This window comes from Enhydra lutris, unplaced genomic scaffold, assembly GCF_002288905.1.
Source record: "Enhydra lutris kenyoni isolate GAN:26980312 unplaced genomic scaffold, ASM228890v2 scaffoldscaffold13, whole genome shotgun sequence".
NCBI classification, from domain to species: domain Eukaryota; kingdom Metazoa; phylum Chordata; class Mammalia; order Carnivora; family Mustelidae; genus Enhydra; species Enhydra lutris.
The window spans coordinates 57386495-57409673 of NW_019154097.1; the positions used below are offsets into that span (position 1 = coordinate 57386495).

Genomic DNA, 23179 nt, shown 5'->3' on the forward strand with positions numbered 1-23179 from the left:
CACTTATTTGTGGAGCATAACAAATAGCATGGAGGACAAGGGGAGTTAGAGAGGAGAAGGGAGTTGAGGGAAATTGGAAGGGGAGGTGAACCATGAGAGACTATGGACTTTGAAAAACAATCTGAGGGTTTTGAAGGGGCGGGGGGTGGGAGGTTGGGGGAACCAGGTGGTGGGTATTGGAGAGGGCACAGATTGCATGGAACACTGAGTGTGGTGCAAAAACAATGAATACTGTTACGCTGAAAATAAATTTAAAAAATTAAAATTAAATTAAAAAAACAAAAACAAAACAAACAAACAAAAAAATGCCGGCAATGCACAGAATAGCCTTCCCACCCTGTAACAGAATTATCTGGTCCAAAATGTCAATAGTTTTGAAGCTGAGGGAATTTACTCTAGAAACAAGGACCATCCTGCCCAGGTAATCAGGTTGTTCTGTCTGTGGGCAGCTCTGATCAGAAGCATGAAAGTACTCCTCAGTCCTTATTACCCTGTCAACTAATCACCAAACCCTATTGATTTTAACCTCAAATTACTTCTCGGATCCTCTCTTGCCTCTCTCTCTACTTCATCTCAAGTCAGTGACCTTCCTGCCCGCCTTCTTGCTTCTGCACAAGCCTCCCCTACCCCTGTCTGAGCACATGACTCCCTGGTCCCTTATCCCAGAGCGCAGGCGTACAGCAGACACATTGCTGCCTGTCAGGAGATGCAGTGAACACGTATGGGAGCACTTTTGGTTCTGACCATGATTTGGGGGTACCACGGAGGCCAGAGATGCTAGACTCCCCGAAATATGGAACTGCCCCATGCAACATGAACTTTCAGAATAGTCTACCAGACCTTCATGTATGTGAACAGCATGCTTATAACTGAGACTAGAACCTACCTCCAGTTCATATGAAAAACAATATGTTGGCTTTTTTAAACAAAATTTTTAAAGCAAAGAATGTGCCTGCTTTTATCTTCACAACATTGTCTCAAATATTTTTTAGAGTGCTTGGTCTTTAAAAGATGGCATATCGTGGTAATTTCTTGAACTTTTTTTTTTTTTTAAGATTTATTTATTTGAGAGCGCACGATGCGGGGAGGGACAGAGGGAAAAGCAGACTCCCTGATAACCAGGGAGCCTAATACGGGGCTTGATCCCAGCCCCCTGGGATCATGACCTGAGCCGAAGGCAGGTGTTTAACCCACTGAGCCACCCAGGCACCCTGGACTTTTTCATATAAAATCATAGGGGCACCTGGATGGCTCAGTCAGTAGAGCATCTGGCTCTGGATCTCAGGGTCGTGAGTTCAAGCCCCCCATTGGACCTGGAGCCTCCTTAAAAAATAAGGGAATCACAAAGTATGCATACAAATTTAAGCATTTTGGTATATATACACTCGAACAACACACTTGAACGATATGGGTTTGAACTGCATGGGTCCACTTAACACATAGATTTTTTTTCTTGATAAATACAGTGCAGTATTATAAATCTATTTTCTCTTATTTTTTTAATGTTTTATTTTTTCTCTATCTTTATTGTAAGAGTACAGTATATAGTACCTATACAAAATATGTATTAATCAACCATTATTGCTAAGGCTCCTGGTCAGCAGTAGGCTGTTTGTACTGAAATTTGGGGGTGATCAAAAGCTACCTGTGGATTTGTGGTTGCATTGGGGGTCAACACCCCTCACCCCCATGTTGTTCAACTGAGTTTCTGTGCTGCTGTTCCTTCGCAGATTTACTTTTTTTTTTTTTTTTTTGAGAGAAAATCACTTTATTCTAATTAGTTCACAAATGAGAACATCACAAAAGGTGATTTAAGGAGGCACACAAACATCCTCCCAGCCCCAAACTCAAACCATCTCAATGAACTTCTATTCAGTAAGAACATGCTTTTTCATTCCAATTCTGAAGAAAGCTGTAATTAATGATGGAGAGGCTTAACTGGTGGTTTTATACTTTATATGTTCACTATTAATTATATTTTTATGCTAAATTAACTTGGTCATGAGAGATGATTTTCTGTGTCTTCAATTTGAACTTCTTGATTAGGCTAATCCATTTGCAAATCTGCACTGTTTCAGCACCTCGCTGAAACCTTCACAAAGCTTAAGGTCACCCTGGTTCTGGGCACACTCCAGAAACTGTTTCATCTCATAGTGGCATGGGCCAAACTGCTGCTGTGGCTGCTGGTACGCTGGCTGGGCTCCCTGAGGCTCCTGGTAAGTGATGTCAGGCCTTGAAGGCTCAGCACTACTTCCTCCACCGAAGCCCCCAGTGATGGCATGACCTATTGTGTGCCCGACAGCAGAGCCCACAGCCACGCCGGCTGCAGTGGTTGCCATCTGGGCCATGAGACCGGGCTGCCGGGGTGCAGCCGCTGGTGATCCAACAGCAGATGGGGGAGCCGCTGCTGGCGGCTGAGCTGCGGGCGCTGGTCTCGGTGCAGCTCTCATCTGTGGGGCCCGGCTGGCCGGAGGGGCCATGCGGGAGGTGCGGCTCCGGCTTCCACGCGGCATGGTTCCTGGCGGAGCTGCCCTGCTTCCAGACGTCTGAGACTCGGCGGAGACCCCAGCGGCTTCAGCGGCGCCGCAGCCCTTCGCAGATTTACTTTTTATTCTGAGTTTGAGGAATAAAATGGCTTCTGACTTTCTTATTTCTCTTAAAATCGAAACTTATTCAGCATCGTAGGTGCAAGTGTCCGACGGCCTCTTAGGGTCCGCCCATGGATGTAGCATGTTGATGCATTCATCATTTTATCATTAATTGCTTTCCTTTTATTTCTCTTGGAGTTAGAGCATCGACTTTTTAAAATTTATTTATTTACTTATTTACTTAAATTTTTAAAAGATTTTATTTATTTATTTAATTGGCAGAGAGAGAGACAGGGAACACAAGTAGAGGGAGTAGGGGACGAACAAGCCTGGGATGAAGCCCCGCATCCCAGGACCCTGGGATCACAACCTGAGCTGAAGGCAGAGGCTTAATGACTGAGCCACCCAGGGGTCCCTACTTATTTATTTAATTTTGGGGGAAGATTTTATTTATTTATTTGAGAGAGAGAGATTGAGAGAATGAGTGGGAGGAGGGGCAGAGGGAGAAGCAGAACCCCTGCTGAGCAGGGAGCCCAATGCAGGGCTCAAACCCAGGACATGACCTGAGCCAAAATCAGGAGTCAGATGCTTAACCGACAGAGCCACCAGGCACCCCAGAATCTGGTGGTTTCTTAACTGTGTCATGCTTGTTCATACCTCAGTGTGTAGATGCTATTGTTTTTGCCTGGAATGTCCCCAGGCCCTGCTTACACATCCAGAACCACTGACTCATTCTTCAAAACCCAGCTTATATGCTCCTGTTTGGATCTCTCCATTGACAATGAGGGGGTCCTTATTGTCACCCACTGCATCTTGTAGAAAATCCTATTAATCATCATAATAATAATGGCCAGAATTTATGGGGCACGACTATGGAAGCAGTGCACATAGCCCTTCGTAGGCATGAGCTCACCACAGTCCCTCAATACACACTCTCATTGCCCATTTAGAGAACTTGTCCCGGTTCACAGGACTTCTCAGTGATGTGGCCAGCTATGTGGCTTCTAAGCTCAAATCCTGAACACATCTGCCACTAAGCATCTCCCCTATATGGAACATCTTTGTGCTGTTATCTCATGAGTGAGTTTCCCCATTACTGGCCTGCCCATCGTAGAGGTCAGGGACTGAGTCTTTCCATTCCCAAACCCCCAGAGTGGAGTCACACATTAACACGGGAATTAGTCAATGCCCAAATCACTTATGGTCAAAAAATCACCCTTTGAAATTTTATTAGTTGCCAGTACCAGCAATGTAGCAACTTGAAACAATGCAGGGTTATTGTTGGGGCCGATTCCATGTTAAAACCTGTTAAACCCCTAGGGCCTGCCTGGGCCTTTTTAGCCATAGTGAATCCATGTTGCCTAGGTAGCCATTTTGTTGTTTAATAAATGCCTCAGCAGTTACTGATACCGGTTCCAGGTAACCGTTGCTAAAACACATACCTAAAACAAGGCCATTTTGTTTAATAAACGCCTCAACAGTTATTGATATCAGTTCCAGGTAACTGTTACTAAAACACACACCTAAAACAAGGCCAGACAGGTGGAAACATCCAATCAGCCAAAGCCACATATGTAGACATCTGCTGTTGTGCCCTATAAAACTAGCCTGTAAGACCAAGGGGTGGTCACTCTCTTCGGAGGCGGCCCTGGCCGGTCAGTCTGACTTCTAATGCTTGGCGTAGAATAAAGCTTTGCATAACTTTCACTTCGTCTCAGTCTCGTTCCCCTCACCCATCAGTCTAACTTCTAATGCTTGGCATAGAATAAGGCTTTGCATAACTTTCACTTTGTCTCAATCTCGTTCCTTTGATAACGGACCCAACAGTTATCATCTTAGGGTTCTACAAGTCGGAAGTTCTAAGTGGGTCTCACTGGGCTGACATCAAGGTGACAGCTGGGCTGAATTCTTTTTCGATACTCTAGGGTGGAATGCATTAATTTGTTTTTCCAGCTTCTAGAAGCCGCCTGAGTTCCCTGGTTTGTGGTCCCTATTTTTCCATCTCCAAAGCCAGCAACATTTGGCCAAATCCTTCTCACTCTGTCATCTCTGGTTCTCTGTTCTGATTTCCCTTCACTTTTAAGGACTCTTGTGGTTGCGTTGGGCTCACTCAGATAATCCAGGAAAAATCTGCAAATTTAGCTGTCCTCTGGCCATGTAACTTAACATATTCATAGGGTCTGGGGATTAGAATGACACATCCTTGAGGGGGACATTTATCTGCCCACCACAGAAATCCCTTAAATTGCACACAAGTGCAGGATACTGGGTAACAGCTTAGGATAGTTGTTCGAAGTATGGATTCTGGAGCAAGATCATTTGCCTTCAAATCCCAGCTCTGCCACTTGAGCCGTCTTACCTTAAGCAGGTAACTTCCCTGTGCCTCAATTTTACCATCTGTAAAATGGGGATCATGACAGTAGTCCTCACTAATATTAAACACTTAGAATGATGCCCAGCGTGCAGGAGATGCTACATATATCGCTAAATATGTGCACTTTCATGGGCCATCCATCATTCAAAGGAGTAAGATCGTAGTGTCTAGCTGACCTTCAGACAAAGTTGTCAGCTTGACCTACACCCAGCTGAGGTTCCTCAGAAATGGGGAGTAACTCAGGTGTCTCGCTTTACTCACACTCCTGGAGTGGGAAACCATCTGTGCTATTCACACTGTTTATTCTTTTTAATATTTTGCCAATTGGCTGAATTGCTAAACTATCAGTGGGTGATTTGATGTGACTTCACTGAATTTGCTGAATGAATGAGTGAGCGGATGGACAGACAGATGGGTAGGTGGCTCTGCCTTCTTGGGGGGCTTGTCCCCACACACATCCCTCCATGGTTGTCCTCTCGTCTGGGTGCTCCAAGGAGGCAGCTGTGGAGTGGGTGAGAGAAAAGCACCTCTGGTTCTGGCATCTGACAGGCATTTGCACTTCCCACAGGATTGAGCATTTGCTCAGAACCATGGAGAGCAGCTCCAGCAGCCCTCAGCCCACCCAGTCCGATCCCCTGGACGCCTTTCCCCAGAGGAACCTCGAGCCAGGTGACATCGCAGTGCTCGTTCTGTACTTCCTCTTTGTCCTGGCTGTGGGACTATGGGTAAGCCAGACCAGGGGAGGCAGGGGAAGAAACTCACCCAAGGTCATCAAGTAATCTGAACTTTATGCTTGTAAAAATGGACTGAGTGTGGATCATATGTCAGGTGCTGTCTTAGGCACTTACGTTTGTGTTACCCCATGTGCTTGCAGAGATGTCTACAAAGAAGACACTACTACTGTACCCATTTTATAAGTAAGGAAACTGAGGCTCAAAAATCTAAGCTCCTTATATGTTAGTAAGTTAGCAGAGCTGCAGTTAGAATCCGTATTTCCTTCACTTCGAAGGCCATGTTCTTTCTTTCTCTTTTAAGTGAAGGTTTTGTTTTGTTTTGTTTTAAAGACAATAAAGCCTCATGGTTCAAAAATAAAAGCAACTTGAAATGACATACAGTGAAAAGTCTCACTACTGCCTTTCCCTCCTCAGGTAACTACTGTTACTAACTTGTTTGCACATTAGTTTGAGTTTCCTTCTGGAAATCCAAGCAAATATTATCCTTGTATTTACCTCTTTCTTAAATAGGAAGTAACTTATTATACACATTTTTTTTTTTACCTTGCTATTTTTCACCTATCATGGTCCCTTGGCTGTCTTTTCATATCAGCACATAGACGATTCCTTGCCTTCTGAAAAGCTGCACAGGATTCCATAAGATACTTGTACTGTATCATTTGGATAGAGGGTCATTTGGACTGCTTCCTGTCTCTTACTGTTACAAATTATGTTGCAGTCAGCAAATCTTGTGCACTCATTATTTTGGATGTGTGCAACTATAATGTGGGATAAATTCCTACAACAGATAAGGTTGTCAGACCGAAGGATGTATGAGTTTGTAATCATTCAGACCTAGGTCTGAATTCCCAGCCCTTCTGCTATCTAGAAATATGGCACAAGATAGGTAACTTTGAGCCTCTGATAGGTAAGTTCTGAGCCTCGTGTCTTCTTCCGTTAGATTGGTCTAATGACACCAACTTCATAGGAGATGGTAGGGATTATCATGAGATGATGCTCTACAATATTTAGCATAGTGTCTGTGTGCTGAGCTACTGTGTCTCTATGAACACTCAGTAAATGGTACCCATCATGAGCTCTCCTAGATAAGCCATGGGTTGAGAACTCAAACACATAGTTGAGCTGTAAGTATGCAAAGCAGGGAGTGGCAGGGGTTGCATCGACCTGAAGAATTTACGTCTCTTCTAAAGCATTCAAATTAAAATCTTCCTAAACCATGGGTTTAAAAAAAAAACCCAAACTATATTTGATGTCCAAATCTGGCCCGCTGGACTCACAGCAGGTAATCCATGGCTCAGGCACTCTGGGATGCCTCTGATTATTTCCCACCTTCTTCTCTGTTTCAGTCCACAGTGAAGACCAAGAGAGACACAGTGAAAGGCTACTTCCTAGCTGGAGGGGACATGGTGTGGTGGCCAGTAAGTGATCTTTGATTCAATTAAAGTCATTTCTCAAAGATTCTTCGAGGGCTGATGTTCTGTTAGGCTTTGGTCTCACAGGACTCTGATTGTATGTTTTGTGGAAGTCATGGTCTAGAGAAGGCTTAGCTCCGGTGCAAATGATTTTGAACAGAAAGAATTCATCAGCTCACCCAAGGGAGAAATCTAATTAGGTTGGTTTCAGGGATGGCTGAGGGCAGGGTTTCAAGTGATGTCATTAGGACCTGGTTTCCTTCCCCATGCCCATCCCTTTTTCCCTTCTTTTCTTCCTTCCATCTGTCCATATCAACTTCTCTTCTTCTGGACAGGCATTATTCCCAAACAGGGTCGACTTCATGGCAATAAGATGGGAGACACTGCTCCAGACTTTTCATCTTTTCAAGCTCAGTCCAGTGTGGGAAGAGCACTTGCCTCCATGGCAGCATCCCTGGAAGATACCTCATCTCTGGTTGGGTCCCATGCCCACCTCTGTGCCAGTCACTGTGACCAGGGTAGTTTGATCTGCTAATTGGCTTAAGCCTGGGTCACAAAGTCAATGCCTGAGCTGGGTGGGGGAGCCTGGAACCTCCCCGCCCAAAGCATATGTGATGAGAAATGAGAAGGGGCTAGAGGCCATTACTGAGACAATGTAGAATAGATGTTGAGGACACAAATGACAAACACTGTAGTCGAATTAGTATTTTCTTTTCTTTTTTTTTTTTTCAACTTTTAAAAAAATATTTTATTTATTTATTTATTTGACAGAGAGATCACAAGTAGGCGGAGAAGCAGGCAGAGAGAGGGGAGGAAGCAGGCTCCCTACTGAGCAGAGAGCCCGATGCGGCGCTCGATCCCAGGAGCCCGATGTGGGGCTCGATCCCAGGACCCCAAAGGCAGAGGCTTTAACCCACTGAGCCACCCAGGCGCCCCAGTATTTTCTTTTCAAGCGGACCTAGGGGCATTGCCAAACACATATACAAACATGCGTACATGCACACATACACATACGTGCACACACACACGTGCACTCATATGCACACAGGTGTCTACTTCATGTGCCCTGGGTAGGTGGTCCGGGATAATAGTTTGCTTATAATCGCCTAAAATAAGGATGAAATCTTTGAACTAAGAAGAGGGAGGACATCTCCCATTTGCAGTGAAGCCATTCACTGCAAATCCACTCAATATTCATTACAAAACATATTCTCCCTGGGGCACCCGGGGTGACTCAATTGGTTAAGCGTCCAGCTCAGTTTCAGCTCAGGTTGTGATCTCAGGGTTGAGAGATCAAGCCACATGTCAGGCTCCTCACTGGGCATGGAGCCTGCTTGGGATTTTCTCTCTCTCCCCTCCGTCCCTCCCTTTCTCTCTCTTTTTCTCAGTGAGCTGGTCTTCACCCTCAAGGAGCTCTTATAATCTAGTGTTCCCCGAATTATGAGTAACAGTTGCCCAAAGATTTCTCAGTTGCCTGCTGACACAGCATTAAATATCACCAAATGACAGAGTGTGAACATACTCCCTTTCCTATCTGTCAATCCTCTTGACTGTATAAAAGAGAAAGTCACAGTTTGGTACTAATGTATCTTCAGCTTTCTGTCTCTGGCTAATCTCTATGTTTAACCAAGAGAATGCAGGCCTCAACGAGAGAAACTAGCTAGGATTTAGTAACAGAGATGGTGTCCAAGTTCGATTCCCAGAAGAGAAAATGTCATTGACCCGGCTTGGGCCAGGTGCTCAAGTTTGTCTGGTCCAGTCCATTGAGACCAGGGATTGGGGTCATTGAGTGTAGGCTTGGCCACTTACTGTTCTACCAGAAAGAGGGCTATCTACTTTGCTAAGTTAGAAGCAGAACTGGAATAGAACACAGGCTTTCTGATTCTCATCATGAAGTACCTTCCACAAGACCGTGTCATCCTTTCCCCAGGGATACTGCATACAGTTGTTCATGTCATGCACTGCACAACCCTATGGCACACAATTCATATTTTAGCCATCACAAATATGCATATTTATTATGCCAGTATCTGATAGATGGAAGTAAAAGAGTCTTGAGGAAGAAGAATCTTTTTCTAATTTGAAGAAAGAAAAAGGTGCCACATAGGCTAGGGATGGTCCTGCCTTCTCTACTTCTTCTGTCTTGGTCCCTCTGGAGCATGAGAAAAACCGGGGTTGGGGAAGAGGTACCATAGACCATCACTCCAAGATCTGACTTGTCCATCTGCCCACAGGTGGGTGCATCCTTGTTTGCCAGCAATGTGGGAAGTGGACATTTTGTTGGCCTGGCAGGGTCAGGTGCTGCTGTGGGCCTCTCTGTCACTGCTTATGAATTGAATGTAAGTATTTTACCAGCACACATACAGCTCACCCTTTGCCTACCAGAGAGTCCTGGGGGACAATGTGAATTCCCTGTACTTTCATTTATCTATTTTTGTTAAAGATTTTATTTATTTATTTTAGAGAGAGAGCATGAGAGAGGGAGCATGAGCAGAGGGAGGGGCAGAAGGAGAGAATCCCAAGTAGTCTTCGTTGCTGAGGGTGGAGCCCAAGGTGGGCCCCGATTCCTGGACCCCCTGAGATCATGACCTGGGCTGAAACCAAGAGTCAGAGGCTCAACCAACCAAGCCACCCAGGCACCCCTACCCTGTTCTTTTTATTTATTTTTTATTTTTTTTTAAGATTTTATTTATTTATTTGACAGAGAGAGATCACAAGTAGACAGAGAGGCAGGCAGAGAGAGGGAGGGAAGCAGGCTCCCCTGCTGAGTCCCCCGATGCGGGACTCAATCCCAGGACCCTGAGATCATGACCTGAGCTGAAGACAGCAGCTTAACCCACTGAGCCACCCAGGCGCCCTACCCTGTTCTTTTTAAAACTACAGTTGTACTTCATGAGAAAACAAGCAAGCACCAAAGGCAGACCTGGTCAGCAAAAAATCAGCTGATTCTGCAAGTTTTGGGCTTGTCTGGGTTTGCTTGATCCTGGCCCAGAAGACTGGGACCCCAAAAAACCATGTGTGGGAGAAGACGGCTTAGAACCTCTCCCTTGTGGATGCAGAAGATAGAAGGTGTCAGGGGACCCAAGGGTATATCTGTGTATTAGATCCAGTTGGCCATCACAAAAATGTAGTGTGGGGTTCAGTGGTTCTCGACCTTCCTGCCACCCCACAGAAACTCCAGAGATAGGACACATTATCCTGGGTAGCAGGGTTCATGCAGGGTATGATTTTCACTGAGGGAGCGGGCGTGCACTCTTAGTAGTGAGTTTCATCTTCACAGTGACTAAGAAATTTTTTTAAACAAGCTTTATTTATTTATTTATTTATTTATTTATTTATTTTTACATTGTATCTACGCCCAGGGTAGGGCTTGGACTCACCACCCTGAGATCGAGAGTGACTCGTTCCACCCACTGAGCCAGCCAGGTACCCCCTCAGTGACTAACATTTTTAGAGTATTTATTTTGTGCTGCAGACTTAGTACCCTACGCACAGTACCCTATGATAGGGTTCACTTAGCAAGCCCATCCTGGATCAACGAGGGAGGTCCACCCCTGGATGGCAGGGAATGACATGAGGTTTCGGGAGATACTGAATGAGGAGTCACAGGGAAGCTGCTATTTCCATGCTTCCCTCCTTCATCCCCTTCACCCATTTCAACATGGAAATATGATGGCTCAGGGAGGATGAGCTACTGAACCCGAGACGGAACCAGGCCAGGTGACCGCCAAGTGCAGAGGGAAATCCAAACCAGCACCTTGATGTGCCTGACTGTTTTCTTGGGCAGGGCCTGTTCTCTGTGTTGATGTTGGCCTGGATCTTCCTGCCCATCTACATCGCTGGTCAGGTGAGTTGGGGTGCTCTGGGACAAGAAGACCCTTTGGGAGGGTCACCCTTGTGTTCCCTCCCTCCCACCTGAGGACATCCATTAGCCAGTCCCTGGGAACTCCCCACATGGTGAGGGATGCTGCCCAGGTGAGACCAGGGAGCCCTGTCCTTAGCAGCTCCCACCTGCTGCCCCATGAGGGAGATGCACACAGGCTTTTCAGAGGCTGGAAGCAACAAGGGCTCAAAAACATTTTTTTTTCTCAATGCCAAGACACAGACACGAGACTCACAGTGTCTTTTAAATGTTTAAGCCATAACGGGTTACTGCTTTTCTTCCTTTGCACAGAAAATTATACAAACGGAATTATTTCTGGTGGTTGTGAAAGGTCAACATTTTTGTTCCCAAATGACAGTGCTTTAAGACTTTTTGAAAAAGTAGTTTAAAAAACTGTTTCTGATCCGACAGCTTTATGTCAGTCCTCCTGTCTAGACTTCCTTCTGTTTTAGGGATCCTACCACACAAGCAAGATTGTACTATCCCATCATGGTTTTAATGATGCAAAAACTGATTTTCACGTTTTATTGTGGCAGTTACAAAAATACACAAGTAGGGAGACCTGCTGAATGATAAAAGGAATCATTTGAAAAATTACATTGTACCAAATGTAGTGTGATCCTGTGTAAAGGGCAAGGGTACATGGATGAATAACCTTGGAGATAATACGGAGTCTGAATAAGATAAGCAGGGCCTTAGTGGGTGGCTGGCAGGGGGCTCCCACCTCCACCTGGGACTAGCTCCCATGTGGGCAAAATATCTGGGGTATAACAACACTGGGCTGGGACCGAGGGTCTCTGGGCCAAAGCATCAATAATTATGTATTAACACCTCCTATGGAAAGGGGTAAAGATCGGTGGAGATGCAGGTTATTTCTCAGGTAGGGCAGCCAGACGTTCTCAGCCACTTTCTCTGGCAAGAAAAGGTAATGTCATCTGCTGAGAGTGAGGAAGGAATTCGGGGGCTGGAGGTTGAGAGGAGGCAGGAAGACTTGAAATGGTAGCTGCGATTGCTTCTAATAGGAAAATGTGGGATCTGGGATGCCTGGTGGCTCAATCAGTTAAACTGACTAACTCACTCGTTCGCTCTGTCAAATAAAAATCATTTTAAAAAATAAAAACAGTGAGTAATTGATAATACAATTGGGATGGGAGTGATAATATCCCCCTGCACAGAACCTCAATTCCTCCACATCCCATCCCTCTGCCCCCATTTTCTCCTCCTTTTTTTTTTGTTAAGATTTTATTTATTTGAGAGAGAGAGAGAGAGTGAGCACAAGCAGGGGGAGAGGGAGAAGCAGATTCCCCGCTGAGCAGGAAGCCTGACTTGGGACTCGATCCCAGGACCCTGGGATCCGGACCTGAGCTGAAGGCAGATACTTAACTCTCCTAAGCCTGTTTTCTTCTCCCCTCTTAAGTCTATGATTAAGAAGACCATCAGTGCTGTTGAGTTGGGAGAGGAAGGGGGGAGGGGAGGGGGAAGGGCCAGTGCCAGGAGGCCATGTGCCCCAAATCAGGTGGGTGGTGACAGCTCAGCTCTGGCCACCAGGTCACCACGATGCCAGAATACCTAAGGAAACGCTTTGGCGGCAACAGGATCCCCATCATCCTGGCTGTGCTCTACCTGTTCATCTACATCTTCACCAAGATCTCGGTAAGATGGGGACCCAGCCTGGCCACGTCCCTACAGCATGGTGAGAAGATGGAATACAGCCATTGGTAGTGTGTCCTGCCCATGCATTTCCTCTCCTTGGGCAGGCTTCAGGGGGCTTGGAGAATGGGAGGGGTCGGGGAAGAGGGTAAGCTCAGGGAGAGGAAGTTGGGAGAAAAGGTGGAGGGAAGGACACCTCTTTCCACTCCTTTCAGAGCTCTGGCAACATGTCAGGATGGTGAGGGTTGAAGAACGGGGTTCTGAGAGCCCTGCCAAACTTCGGTGGGGAACTGTTCTCTTCCTCCTGGGATAAGGCAGTCATCGGGTATTCATCAGGTGTGTGAAGGCCCATGGAGACTGCCCCACCCTGGGCTTTGGTTGGATGGGCAGATTTCAAGAAAGAGGCCAAGAGCAGACCTGACTCATGCTGATGCTGTCTCCGCTTACAGCTGGGGCTGGGGAAAGCCTACCCCAGGTGTGGAGAGTGGGAGTGAGTGCAGTGCAGAGGAATTCCATTCAATCCAAACAACAATAATTGATTCTATGCCAGATGCAGGCTTGAAAGATAGACGTTAGATGACAACATTCTTTCAGAACTCCCCTCTCAGTCTGGTGGGAAGCTACAGATGTAGGAAGCCTTCACAAGGGAAGTTACGACCAAGGATGATTACCAGCTAGGGAAAGGGGGCCTGGCATTCTGGATGGATAGACAGGCTTGTTAAGGGAATCAGGGAACATGAAGGGAATGAGGGAAATGAGGTCAAGGGGCAAGCAGACCATGAAGCCTGAAATGCAATTTTAATGTTTTTATGTAGATATTAGTTTGGGGTTCATGGGGGCAGAGCCACTGAAGAATATTAATCGGCAGGAGAAGGATGACATGATCATGGCAGTATTTGATAAAAGTTGCAGTGTCGAGGATGGAGAGTGGAAGACCAAGAGTAGAAGCAGAAAGACCACTGAGGAGGTTGTTGTATTAGCCCGGTGAATAGGTGTCAAATGTAATGGCCCACACGGCTCCAGTTTGAGACCCCCGATCTGGGAAGAGGTGGCTGAAGATAGGGCAGTAGAGAGCTCTTCTGTATTTGCCAGAATCCAGGCTTAGGGGAGCCTGTGCTGAAAATGTCCCTCCGTTCACTCATCCATCGATTTCCTGTCTCCCCAGGTGGACATGTATGCAGGCGCCATCTTTATTCAGCAGTCTCTGCACCTCAATCTCTACCTGGCCATAGTCGGGCTGCTCGCCATCACGGCTCTGTACACTGTTGCAGGTGTGTCTGAATAAGGGGTGATGCTTGAGAGCCTGTAGCCTGCCCCCCCCCGGCTTTTCCTGGCCCATCTTCTGATGTTCCCGTGTGTTAAAACCATTCATTCATTACACCTCACTCCACGATCCCAGATGAGATGATTTCTCTTGGCCGTTTTCCAAAGGAAGAGGGTTCCCTTTTAGAAAGAGGATTTAAAAACACACCAAAACTGCATCAAGCTATTTCTTATTTATTTATTGAAAAACTATTTATTGAGAACTGTCAGAGCTGAGCATGTTTCTCCACACACACTCTGGAAAGCTAGTTAGTAAGAGACTCTAATTCTGGAGGCTGAGGTTGGGTGATCTCCTCTCTCCCCATCAGAGCAGCATCATAGGAGAGAGACCAGCCTCTAGTACGCCCCGGACAAGTATTTGGTTTGGAATATTTGCCTTCTTATCTTCACATTCTGCTCCAGCTTCATCCCGCTCTGCCCCCTCTTGGTGTAATATAATTCTTTCCACAAATATATCTATATATTACCTAGCATGTGCGAGACATCTTGCTAGGAATGGGGCATGGCAGTAAACAAAACAGACAAATTCTTTACCCAAAAGGACCTTATATTCTAATGGGGATGGGGAGACAGACAACAGAGCATGAAAACCAAGAAAGAATATCAGGACATATTATTATAATCTGATAAGTGCACTGCGGGAAGTTTAAGCAGGATGAGATGGGGAGTGATGGGATAAGGAGGTTTGTCGTTGTTTTTTTTTTTTCCACAAAGAATGTTCAGGGAAGGTCTTTCTAAGGCCTTCTTGAACCACATTTAAATGATATGAAGGAAGCTCTCAAGAGAAGCTCAGGGGAAGAGAAGTCCAGGCAGAGGGATGGTCACATGTAAAGACTCTTAGGATGAGAACATGCTTGCTTGGGGAACAAAGGGGTGGTCAGTGTGGCTGAGGCTGAGCGAGGAAATGGTTGTTCAAGTGCATTCTGCTCCGCTCTGGGAGCCATTCCCACAAACCAGAAAGGGATGTACCCCTGACCCTGTGTGGCACAGCATCCCTAACAACACGCAAAAGGCCAGCCATTGGTGCCTCGCAGGAGACAAAATGCACCTGGGTTTTATTCCAAGTGCCGTGCATCTCCATTGGCGGCTCTAAGTGGAAAAGCAACCAAATCGAACGTATGCAGAGGCCCCTGAAGGATCTCAGGGTGTTCCGCACTCATGGAGGCCATCTGACGGGAGCCCCAGGAAAGAAAAAGGCTAGCGGCCATAGTCCGTTTATCTTGGCAATTCCTTGTTTGGGGAGTCTGTGTCCCCATTACGCTGATCTCTCTTAGGACAGGGGACATGCTGTTTTGTTTGCTTCTCTGTCCCTTCCACAAAGAGCTTGGCAGGGTGCTCACGAGAGATTTGGGGAAGGATTGAATAAGACACTGCACCCAGTGCCTGGCACGTGGTAACTGCTCAGTAATCATCAGTATAGGAACGATGCCAACTTCTAGTGGCAGGATCTCAGGCTGGATAATTGCAACAGAGGGTCAGGGCCAGAATGGAGGCCGGATCTCTCTCCATGTTTGTGACAGGGACCTTATTCATGTTGGCAAGGTGGGAGGAATCAGAGTAGAACAACACAGCTCTGTGCACACTTTCTGCACACTGACACTGCCCACGAATAAACGTGCTCACATGAGAGAAGCATCTCTTTCCCCTTTGGGAAGAAGGAAGCGGGAAGTATGGTACAGGGAAGAGACTGGGAAGATCACCCTGTCCAGATGCTGATGGACCTGCTGCCATTATATGGTCATGATCAGCTGGTCTCACCTGGCTCAGTGGAGAAGGGGAGGTCGATGACATCTGGAATAGCTGGCTGGGGCAAGGTGGCCTCCCTCATGTGGCTGGTGGTTGGCGTGGGCTCTCAGCTGGGCTTCCCCTGCGTGAGCCGTCACCCTCAGGTAGGCAAGGGTGGGCTTCTCCAGCATGGAGGTCTCAGGGCAACAGGAGAACAAGAGCAGAAGCTTCCGGGGCCTTGAGGCCTGGGCTTCGAGCTGCACAATATCACTCCCGCCATATTCTGCGGATCCAAGCAACCCATTTGGCCAAGTGTCTCATTAAGAGGTAGAGAAATCAGCTTTACCTCAACGTGGAAGGAACAGCAAAGCCACACTGCCAAATGGGCATGTGCTCAGGAAGGAGACACTGTGGCCGTCTTTGCACATGACACTAAGAAGTCTCCTCAGGCAGGTCTTGAAATTGCAGGTTCTGTCTGCTCCCCAGGGTAACTCCTCTCTACCACCGTACCTGATGCTCACCTCGTACTTATCCCCACCCCTACCCTCAGGTGGCCTGGCCGCTGTGATCTACACAGATGCCCTGCAGACTCTGATCATGCTTATAGGAGCACTTGTCCTGATGGGCTACAGTAAGTGGGGCCCCAGGGTCACTTGGGTGGATGACAACCGCACTCTTGGCGACATCTGCTTTCATCACTGTGATCAGCAAGCCCAGGGTCAAAAGCATACCACAGGGCATTCCTGTCATGGGGAACTTCCTTCGGGCATGGATATTTTAGCTGGAAGAGAACTCGGCTTATGGAAACTTACTGTCTTGTTTTTTTTTTTTTTTTTAAGATTTATTTATTTTAGGGCGGGGGAGAGGGCATAAGAAGAGCGAATCTCCAGCAGACATTCCCCCCCACACTGAGCAAGGAGCCCCACATGGGGCTCCATCCCACAACCCCAAGATCATGACCTGAGCTGAAATCAAGGGTCAGCTTCTTAACCAGCTGAACTACCCAGGTGCCTCGACATTTACTGTTTTTTAAGTAAAAATGAATAGTTCTTCCAATGTTGATATGGAAAAGTGATTAATAAATAAGAGGGGTTGGGGTGCCTGGGTGGCTCAGTGGGTTAAGCCTGTGCCTTCAGCTTAGGTCATGATCTCAGGGTCCTGGGATTGAGCCCCGCATCGGGCTCTCTGCTTAGCAGAGAGCCTGCTTCCCCCCTTCCCTCTCTGCTTGCTTCTGCCTACTTGGGATCTCTATCAAATAAATAAATAAAATCTTTAAAAAATAATAATAAATAAATAAATAAATAAGAGGGGCAAAGGCACAGCTCTTCCTTACAGAAGAATTCCAGTGAATAAATACAGACAGAGGGAGAGCTAGAAAATCACCATGAGGACATCACAGTGATCTGCAGGCAAGATCAAATGATAAATTCTCAAGTTGGTAGGTGAAAGTTCATGAAGACACAGGATCTTTGCATGGCCTCAATTATCATGCCCAAAATATTAATTGCAAAGGGAAAAGTAGCCACTCTCCAGGGGAGCAATCTAGCTCACACCACTGTAGCTAAATGATCACCAGGAATTAGGCATTGATATCGTGTAACTCCTGATATGGGGAGGAGGGTACAATGTATGCTCTGTGCCATGTTTGTTGACAAGACATAACCTCAGCTTCATCATAAGAACCATCAGAAGTCCAGATTGAGAGACATTTTACATAGCGTAACCAGTTCCTCATAAGTACTAAAGGCATGTAAGATAAAGACAGACTCAGGAATTGCCTAGGAACAGGGGTAGAAGGATATAAACAAGAGTACCTTAAAATGGTGTCTTTCTGCACGGTTTCCATGTTATTTCTGTTATTTTCATCTTTACAATAAGAGTTCAGAGTAATCATGGAATAATTGTTTCACAACACGGACAGAAAAGGCTTGTTACTAACTTTACCAAGAAGTGTTTCAGAACCTTAGAAGAAGAAAAACTTCACTGGTGTCCTGTGTGTAAAGAGGAAATACAGATGAGTAACAGATATGTGAAATGTCGCTGTCCTAAATACCAAAACTTTGAGCCTTCCAGGGCCACACGAGCTACTTAAAAGAGGTTTTCAGAGGCAAGAGAGAACCAAAATAGATCTGCCCAGGGTCTATTATTCTTAGCCAAACCTCTAGATCTTTCTCCGTGAAAGGATGGGTTCCAGATGCAGAAGTTCCATTACTTAATTCATTATGGTGAGGCAGGAAAGAGTTTGCAGACCAGCCCCCAGTAATCCTCACCAATCTGCTGTATCTATTAGATGTTTGCCATCTAATTGACCATATATGTGTGGGTTTATTTCTGTGCCCTCAGTTCTGTCCCATTCATCTGTGTGTCTTTTTATGCCAACACCATACTGTTTTGATTTCTACAGCTTTATAATATAGTTTGAAATCAGGAAGTGTGAGGCCTTCCACTTTGTTTTTCTTCCTCAATGTGGTTCTGGCTATTCTGGGCTTTTGTGGTTCCAGATAAATTTTAGAATGATTTTTTTTCTGTTTCTGTAAAAAATGTCATTGGAATTTAATAGGGATTGCACTGAATCTATAGATTGTGGGGTATCTGGCTGGCTCAGTCCCTGGAGGATGTGACTCTTGATCTCAGGGGGATGAGTTCAGCCTTTGAGCATGGAGCTTATTTGAAAAAAAAAATCCATAGATCACATTGAGTAGTGTGGATATTTTAACAATATTCTCCCAAACTATGAACACAGAATATCTGCCCATTTATTTGTGCTTTCTTCAATTTCTTTCATCCATGTTTTATAGTTTTCATTCCTAAGTATTTTAGCCTTTTTGATGCAATCATAAGTATGATCGTTTATTTAAATGTCTCCTTCCAATCATATGTTTGTGTATAGAAATGTAACTGATTTTTTGTATATTGATTTTGTACCTACAACTTTACTGAATTCGTTTATTGCTTCTAACAATTTTTGGTGGAGTCTTCAAGATTTTCTCTATATAATTCCTGTGTTCCACAAACAGAGACAATTCTCAAATACTTGGAGATTTTTCAGGTATATTTCTGTTATTGATTTTTATTTAATTCCACTACAGCCATAGAATATATTTGATATGATTTTGTTTCTTGTGAATTTGTTGATGTTTGTTTTGTGGCCCTGAGACCTTGCCTGACTTGATGAACATTCCATACGTCCTTGAAAAGAATATGCTGCTGTTGGCTATACTGTGTTATCAGTCCCAATTAGGTCAAGAGGGTTGACAATGTTCAATACTCTATCTTTATTACTTTTTTCATCTATTTTCTCTATCGATGATTTAAAAAGGGGTACTGAAGTTTCCAATGATAGTTGTTGATTTGTCCACTAGTCTTTGCATCATTTACTTTGAAGCTCTACTGTTAGGTGAATACACATTTAGGAGTGTTATACATTCTTAGTGATTCAATTTCTTTATCATTATGTGATGTCCCTCTTTATCCCTGGTTGTATTCTTTATTCCAGAGTCTCCTTTGCCTGGTATTAATTTAGCCTCTCCAGCTTTTGCTTTTTCTTTTCTTTCTTTCTTTCTTTCTTTTTTTTTTTTTTTTTGATTCAAATCCCCAAACTTACTTACTTACTTACTTTCTTTCTTTTATTTATTTCTTTTTTTTAATTTTCTTACTTTTTCGGTGTTCCAAGATTCATTGTTTGTGCACCACACCCAGTGCTCCATGCAATACGTGCCCTCCTTAATATCCACCACCAGGCTAACCCATCCTCCCACTCCCTTCCTTCCAAAACCCTCAGTTTGTTTCTCAGAGTCCATAGTCTCTCCTGCTTCATCTCCCCTTCTGATTTACCACAATTCACTTTTCCTTTCCTTCTCATAATGTCTGCCATGTTATTCCTTATGCTCCACAAATATGTGAAACCATATGATAACTGACTTTCTCTGCTTGACTTATTTCACTCGGCATAATCTCCCCCAGTCCCATCCATGTTGATACAAAAGTTGGGTGTTCATCCTTTCTGATGGGGGCATAATACTTCATTGTATATATGGACCACATCTTCCTTATCCATTCGTCTGTTGAAGGGCATCTTGGCTCTCCCCACAGTTTGGCAACTGTGGCCATTGCTGCTATGAAAATTGTGGTACAAATGGCCCTTCTTTTCACTACATCTGTATCTTTGGGGTAAATACCCATTAGTGCAATTGCAGGGTCATAGGGGAGCTCTATTTTTAATTTTTTGAGGAATCTACACACTGTTTTCCAAAGGGGCTGCACCAACTTGCATTCCCACCAACAGTGTAAGCAGGTTCCCCTTTCTCCACATCCTCTCTAACACTAGTTGTTTCCTGTCCTGTTAATTTTGGCCATTCTAACTAATGTAAGGTGGTATCTCAATGAGGTTTTGATTTGAATCTCCCTGGTGGCTAATGATGATGAACATTTTTTCATGTGTCTGTTAGCCATTTGTATGTTTTCTTTGGAGAACTGTCTGTTCATGTCTTCTGCACATTTTTTTTTTATTTATTCATTTGACAGATAGAGATCACAAGTAGGTAGAGAGACAGGCAGAGAGAGAGGAGGAAGCAGGCTCCCCACTGAGCAGAGAGCCCGATGCGGGGCTCGATCCCAGGACCCTGGGATCATGACCTGAGCCGAAGGCAGAGGCTTTAACCCACTGAGCCACCCAGGCGCCCCTCTTCTGCACATTTTTGATGTGATTATCTGTTTTTTTGGGTGTTGAGTTTAAGGAGTTCTTTATAGGTCTTGGAGATCAGCCCTTTGTCCGTAGTGTCATTTGGGAGTATCTTCTCCCATTCCATGGGTTGCATCTTTGTTTTGTTGACTGTTTCCTTTGCTGTGTAGAAGCTTTTGATCTTGATGAAGTCCCAAAGGTCATTTTCACTTTTCTTTCCTTTGCCTTTGGAGATGTGTCTTGAAAGAAGTTGCTGGGTCCAATGTCAAGAGGTTACTGCCTGTGTTCTCCTCTAGGATTTTGATAGGTTCTTGCCTCACGTTGAGGTCTTTCATCCATTTCGAGTTTATTTTTGTGTATGGTGTGAGAGAATGGTCTAGTTTCATTCTTCTGTACATAGCTATCCAATTTGCCCAGCACCATTTATTGAAGAGACTGTCTTTTTTCTTGATTATCAGTGTTTGAATAGTATATATTTCTTTTTTTAAAGATTTTATTTATTTATTTGAGAGAGAGAGAGAGAGCACAAGTGGGGAGGCAGGCATGAGGGGCACTTGAGTGGCTCAGTTGTTACACGTCTGCTTTGAGCTCAGGCTGTGATCCTAGGGTCCTGGGATGGAGCCCTGCATCATGCTCCCTGTTCAGTGGGGAGCCTGCTTCTCCCTCTCCTGCCTGCCACTCCCTCTGTTTGTGCTCTCTTTCACTATCTCTGTGTGTGTGTGTGTCAAATAAATAAGCAAAAATCTTTTTTAAAAAATTGTTATTACAGGGGAGCCTGGCTGGCTCGGACAGTGTAGTGTGTGATACTTGATCTCAAGTTGTGAGTTTGAGCCCCATGTTGGGCACAGAGATTACTTAAAAATAAATAAATAGTTACTAGACCTACTGCTAGGTCTTACTGTTTAAAGGAGCAAATAACTACTAAGCCACAGTTTTAATGTTTTGATGACTGCCTTAATATATATCGTTTCCTTTATAATCCTATATATTTTGTATTATGCACTGGTTATTCGTATTCTGAGAAGCAATACATAGTCACTACCAAAGGCATCAAAAGAAGGTGACTAACTTTCCTTGTCAGCTCTGCTCTAAGTAGGATGTCACCCATCCAGTCATCCCCTTACCCTTGCTGCGGATTGCTCTGAGTTTCTGGCAAATTTGGGCTTCCTCTGCATTTTAGGTTTTGCTGCAGTTGGCGGGATGGAAGGGCTGAAGGAGAAGTACTTCTTAGCCGTGGCTAGCAACCGGAGTGAAAATAACAGCTGTGGGCTGCCCCGAGAAGATGCCTTCCATATTTTCCGAGACCCCCTGACATCTGATCTCCCGTGGCCCGGGATCCTACTTGGAATGTCCATCCCATCCCTCTGGTACTGGTGCACAGATCAGGTACAGGGCAACTGATGAGGGAGCACTCTCCAGGATGCTTCTTCCTTTATGGGGCTAGAGGCTGGGCTGGTTTCCTCCATCTGTTCTCTTGTTTGCATTCCCCTTCCCTCTCCCATCCCCCAAGCTCAACTAGTCCTTCCTTTCTACTATTCTACATTATTTTACTTCTTGAACTTGTTCATGTAGTGGCAAATCCAGGGCTACTACTATTTGCAAAGGGGAACTGTTCTTTGTTTGTTTTTAAAGATTTACTTATTTATTTAGAAAGGTAGAGAGAGAGAGCGAGCAGGGGGTGTGGTGCAGAGGGAGACAGTCACAAGCAGACTCTACGCTCAGTGCAGAGCCTGACATGAGGCTTGATCTCAACATCCTGAGATCATGACCTGAGCTGAAAAGCAAGAGTTTGATGCTTAACTGACTGAGCCACCCAGGCACCCCTGCAAAGTGGAATTCTTAATACATCTTGCTAATGTCTGGAAAGATCCAGTAAGCAAGAGATGATACATTTTAAATGGAGATTAAAATTGATATCTGGTATCATTTACTCAACAAATACTCACTAGTTATCCTCTTTGTACCAGACACTCGGAAATCATGAGTAAATAAATCAGACAGGGCTCTTGTCTCCCTTGGAGCTCACCTTCTTCTAGTGGGGGGTAGATTAAGAAAGAAAGAAAAGTAAGGAAGAAAATTATAAGAAAATTATATGGAATATTTAAAGGTGATAAATGTCATTTTTTAAAAAGCAGGGTAGGGAAGGAGGGGTTGAGAAGGTGGGAATGCAGCTTAAAATAGGGTGGCGGGGTCGTGGGCTGGCTCAGTCAGTGGAGCATGCAACACTTGATCTTGGGATTGTGAGTTCGAGCCCCACTTTGGGTGAAGAGATTACATAAATAAAATATATAAAGCATTTTGAAATAAAATAGGGTAGCAAGCGGAGGTGGGACTGAGGAATGACCCTTGGAAAAACAGGCCTCAAAAAAGTAAAGGGCTCGCTGTGATAGTTGGGGAACATTTGCAATGGAGGCAATAGCCAACATGTATAATAAGCCCTTTTGTGTTAAAGGGGGGAAGGATAGAATCAATATTTGCATTTCGTATATCTGCGTGAAGCAGCTCCAGGTGGATGCAGGTAAAACGAAGAGTGGATACTCATGGGCAGGGAGATAGGTGTCATTTCTTTTTAAGATTTTATTTATTTATTTGACAGACCGAGATCACAAGTAGGCAGAGAGGCAGGCAGAGAGAGAGAGAGGGAAGCAGGCTCCCCACTGAGCAGAGAGCCCGATGCGGGGCTCGATCCCAGGACCCTGGGATCATGACCTGAGCCGAAGGCAGAGGCTTAACCCACTGAGCCACCCAGGCGCCCCGATAGGTGTCATTTTGTTGCATACCTGTTTATACTTGGTCAGGTTTCATTCCA

At 45.1% G+C, this 23179-nt stretch overlaps 2 protein-coding genes across 5 annotated transcripts in view; one reads left to right on the top strand and one right to left on the bottom strand.

Annotated features, from left to right (window-relative positions):
* Window positions 1–23179, top strand: part of LOC111146348 (solute carrier family 5 member 11) — a 42359-nt gene that overhangs the window by 5644 nt on the left and 13536 nt on the right. The window contains exons 2-9 of one of the 4 annotated variants that reach the window (XM_022501867.1): window positions 5531–5687; window positions 7043–7114; window positions 9343–9447; window positions 10896–10955; window positions 12540–12644; window positions 13807–13912; window positions 16240–16320; window positions 21551–21756. In XM_022501867.1, the coding sequence (XP_022357575.1) occupies window positions 5553–5687; window positions 7043–7114; window positions 9343–9447; window positions 10896–10955; window positions 12540–12644; window positions 13807–13912; window positions 16240–16320; window positions 21551–21756 (870 nt within the window). In that variant the 5' untranslated portion in view covers window positions 5531–5552. Of the gene's footprint in view, window positions 1–5530; window positions 5688–7042; window positions 7115–9342; window positions 9448–10895; window positions 10956–12539; window positions 12645–13806; window positions 13913–16239; window positions 16321–21550; window positions 21757–23179 lie in introns of those variants that run through there. The other 3 variants (XM_022501868.1, XM_022501869.1, XM_022501870.1) reach the window with 3 other exon arrangements.
* LOC111146349 (coiled-coil-helix-coiled-coil-helix domain-containing protein 2) lies at window positions 1757–2586 on the bottom strand. Its single transcript, XM_022501871.1, has one exon. It carries the CDS (start codon window positions 2511–2513, stop codon window positions 2043–2045), a length of 471 nt encoding a protein of 156 aa, XP_022357579.1. The 5' UTR covers window positions 2514–2586; the 3' UTR covers window positions 1757–2042.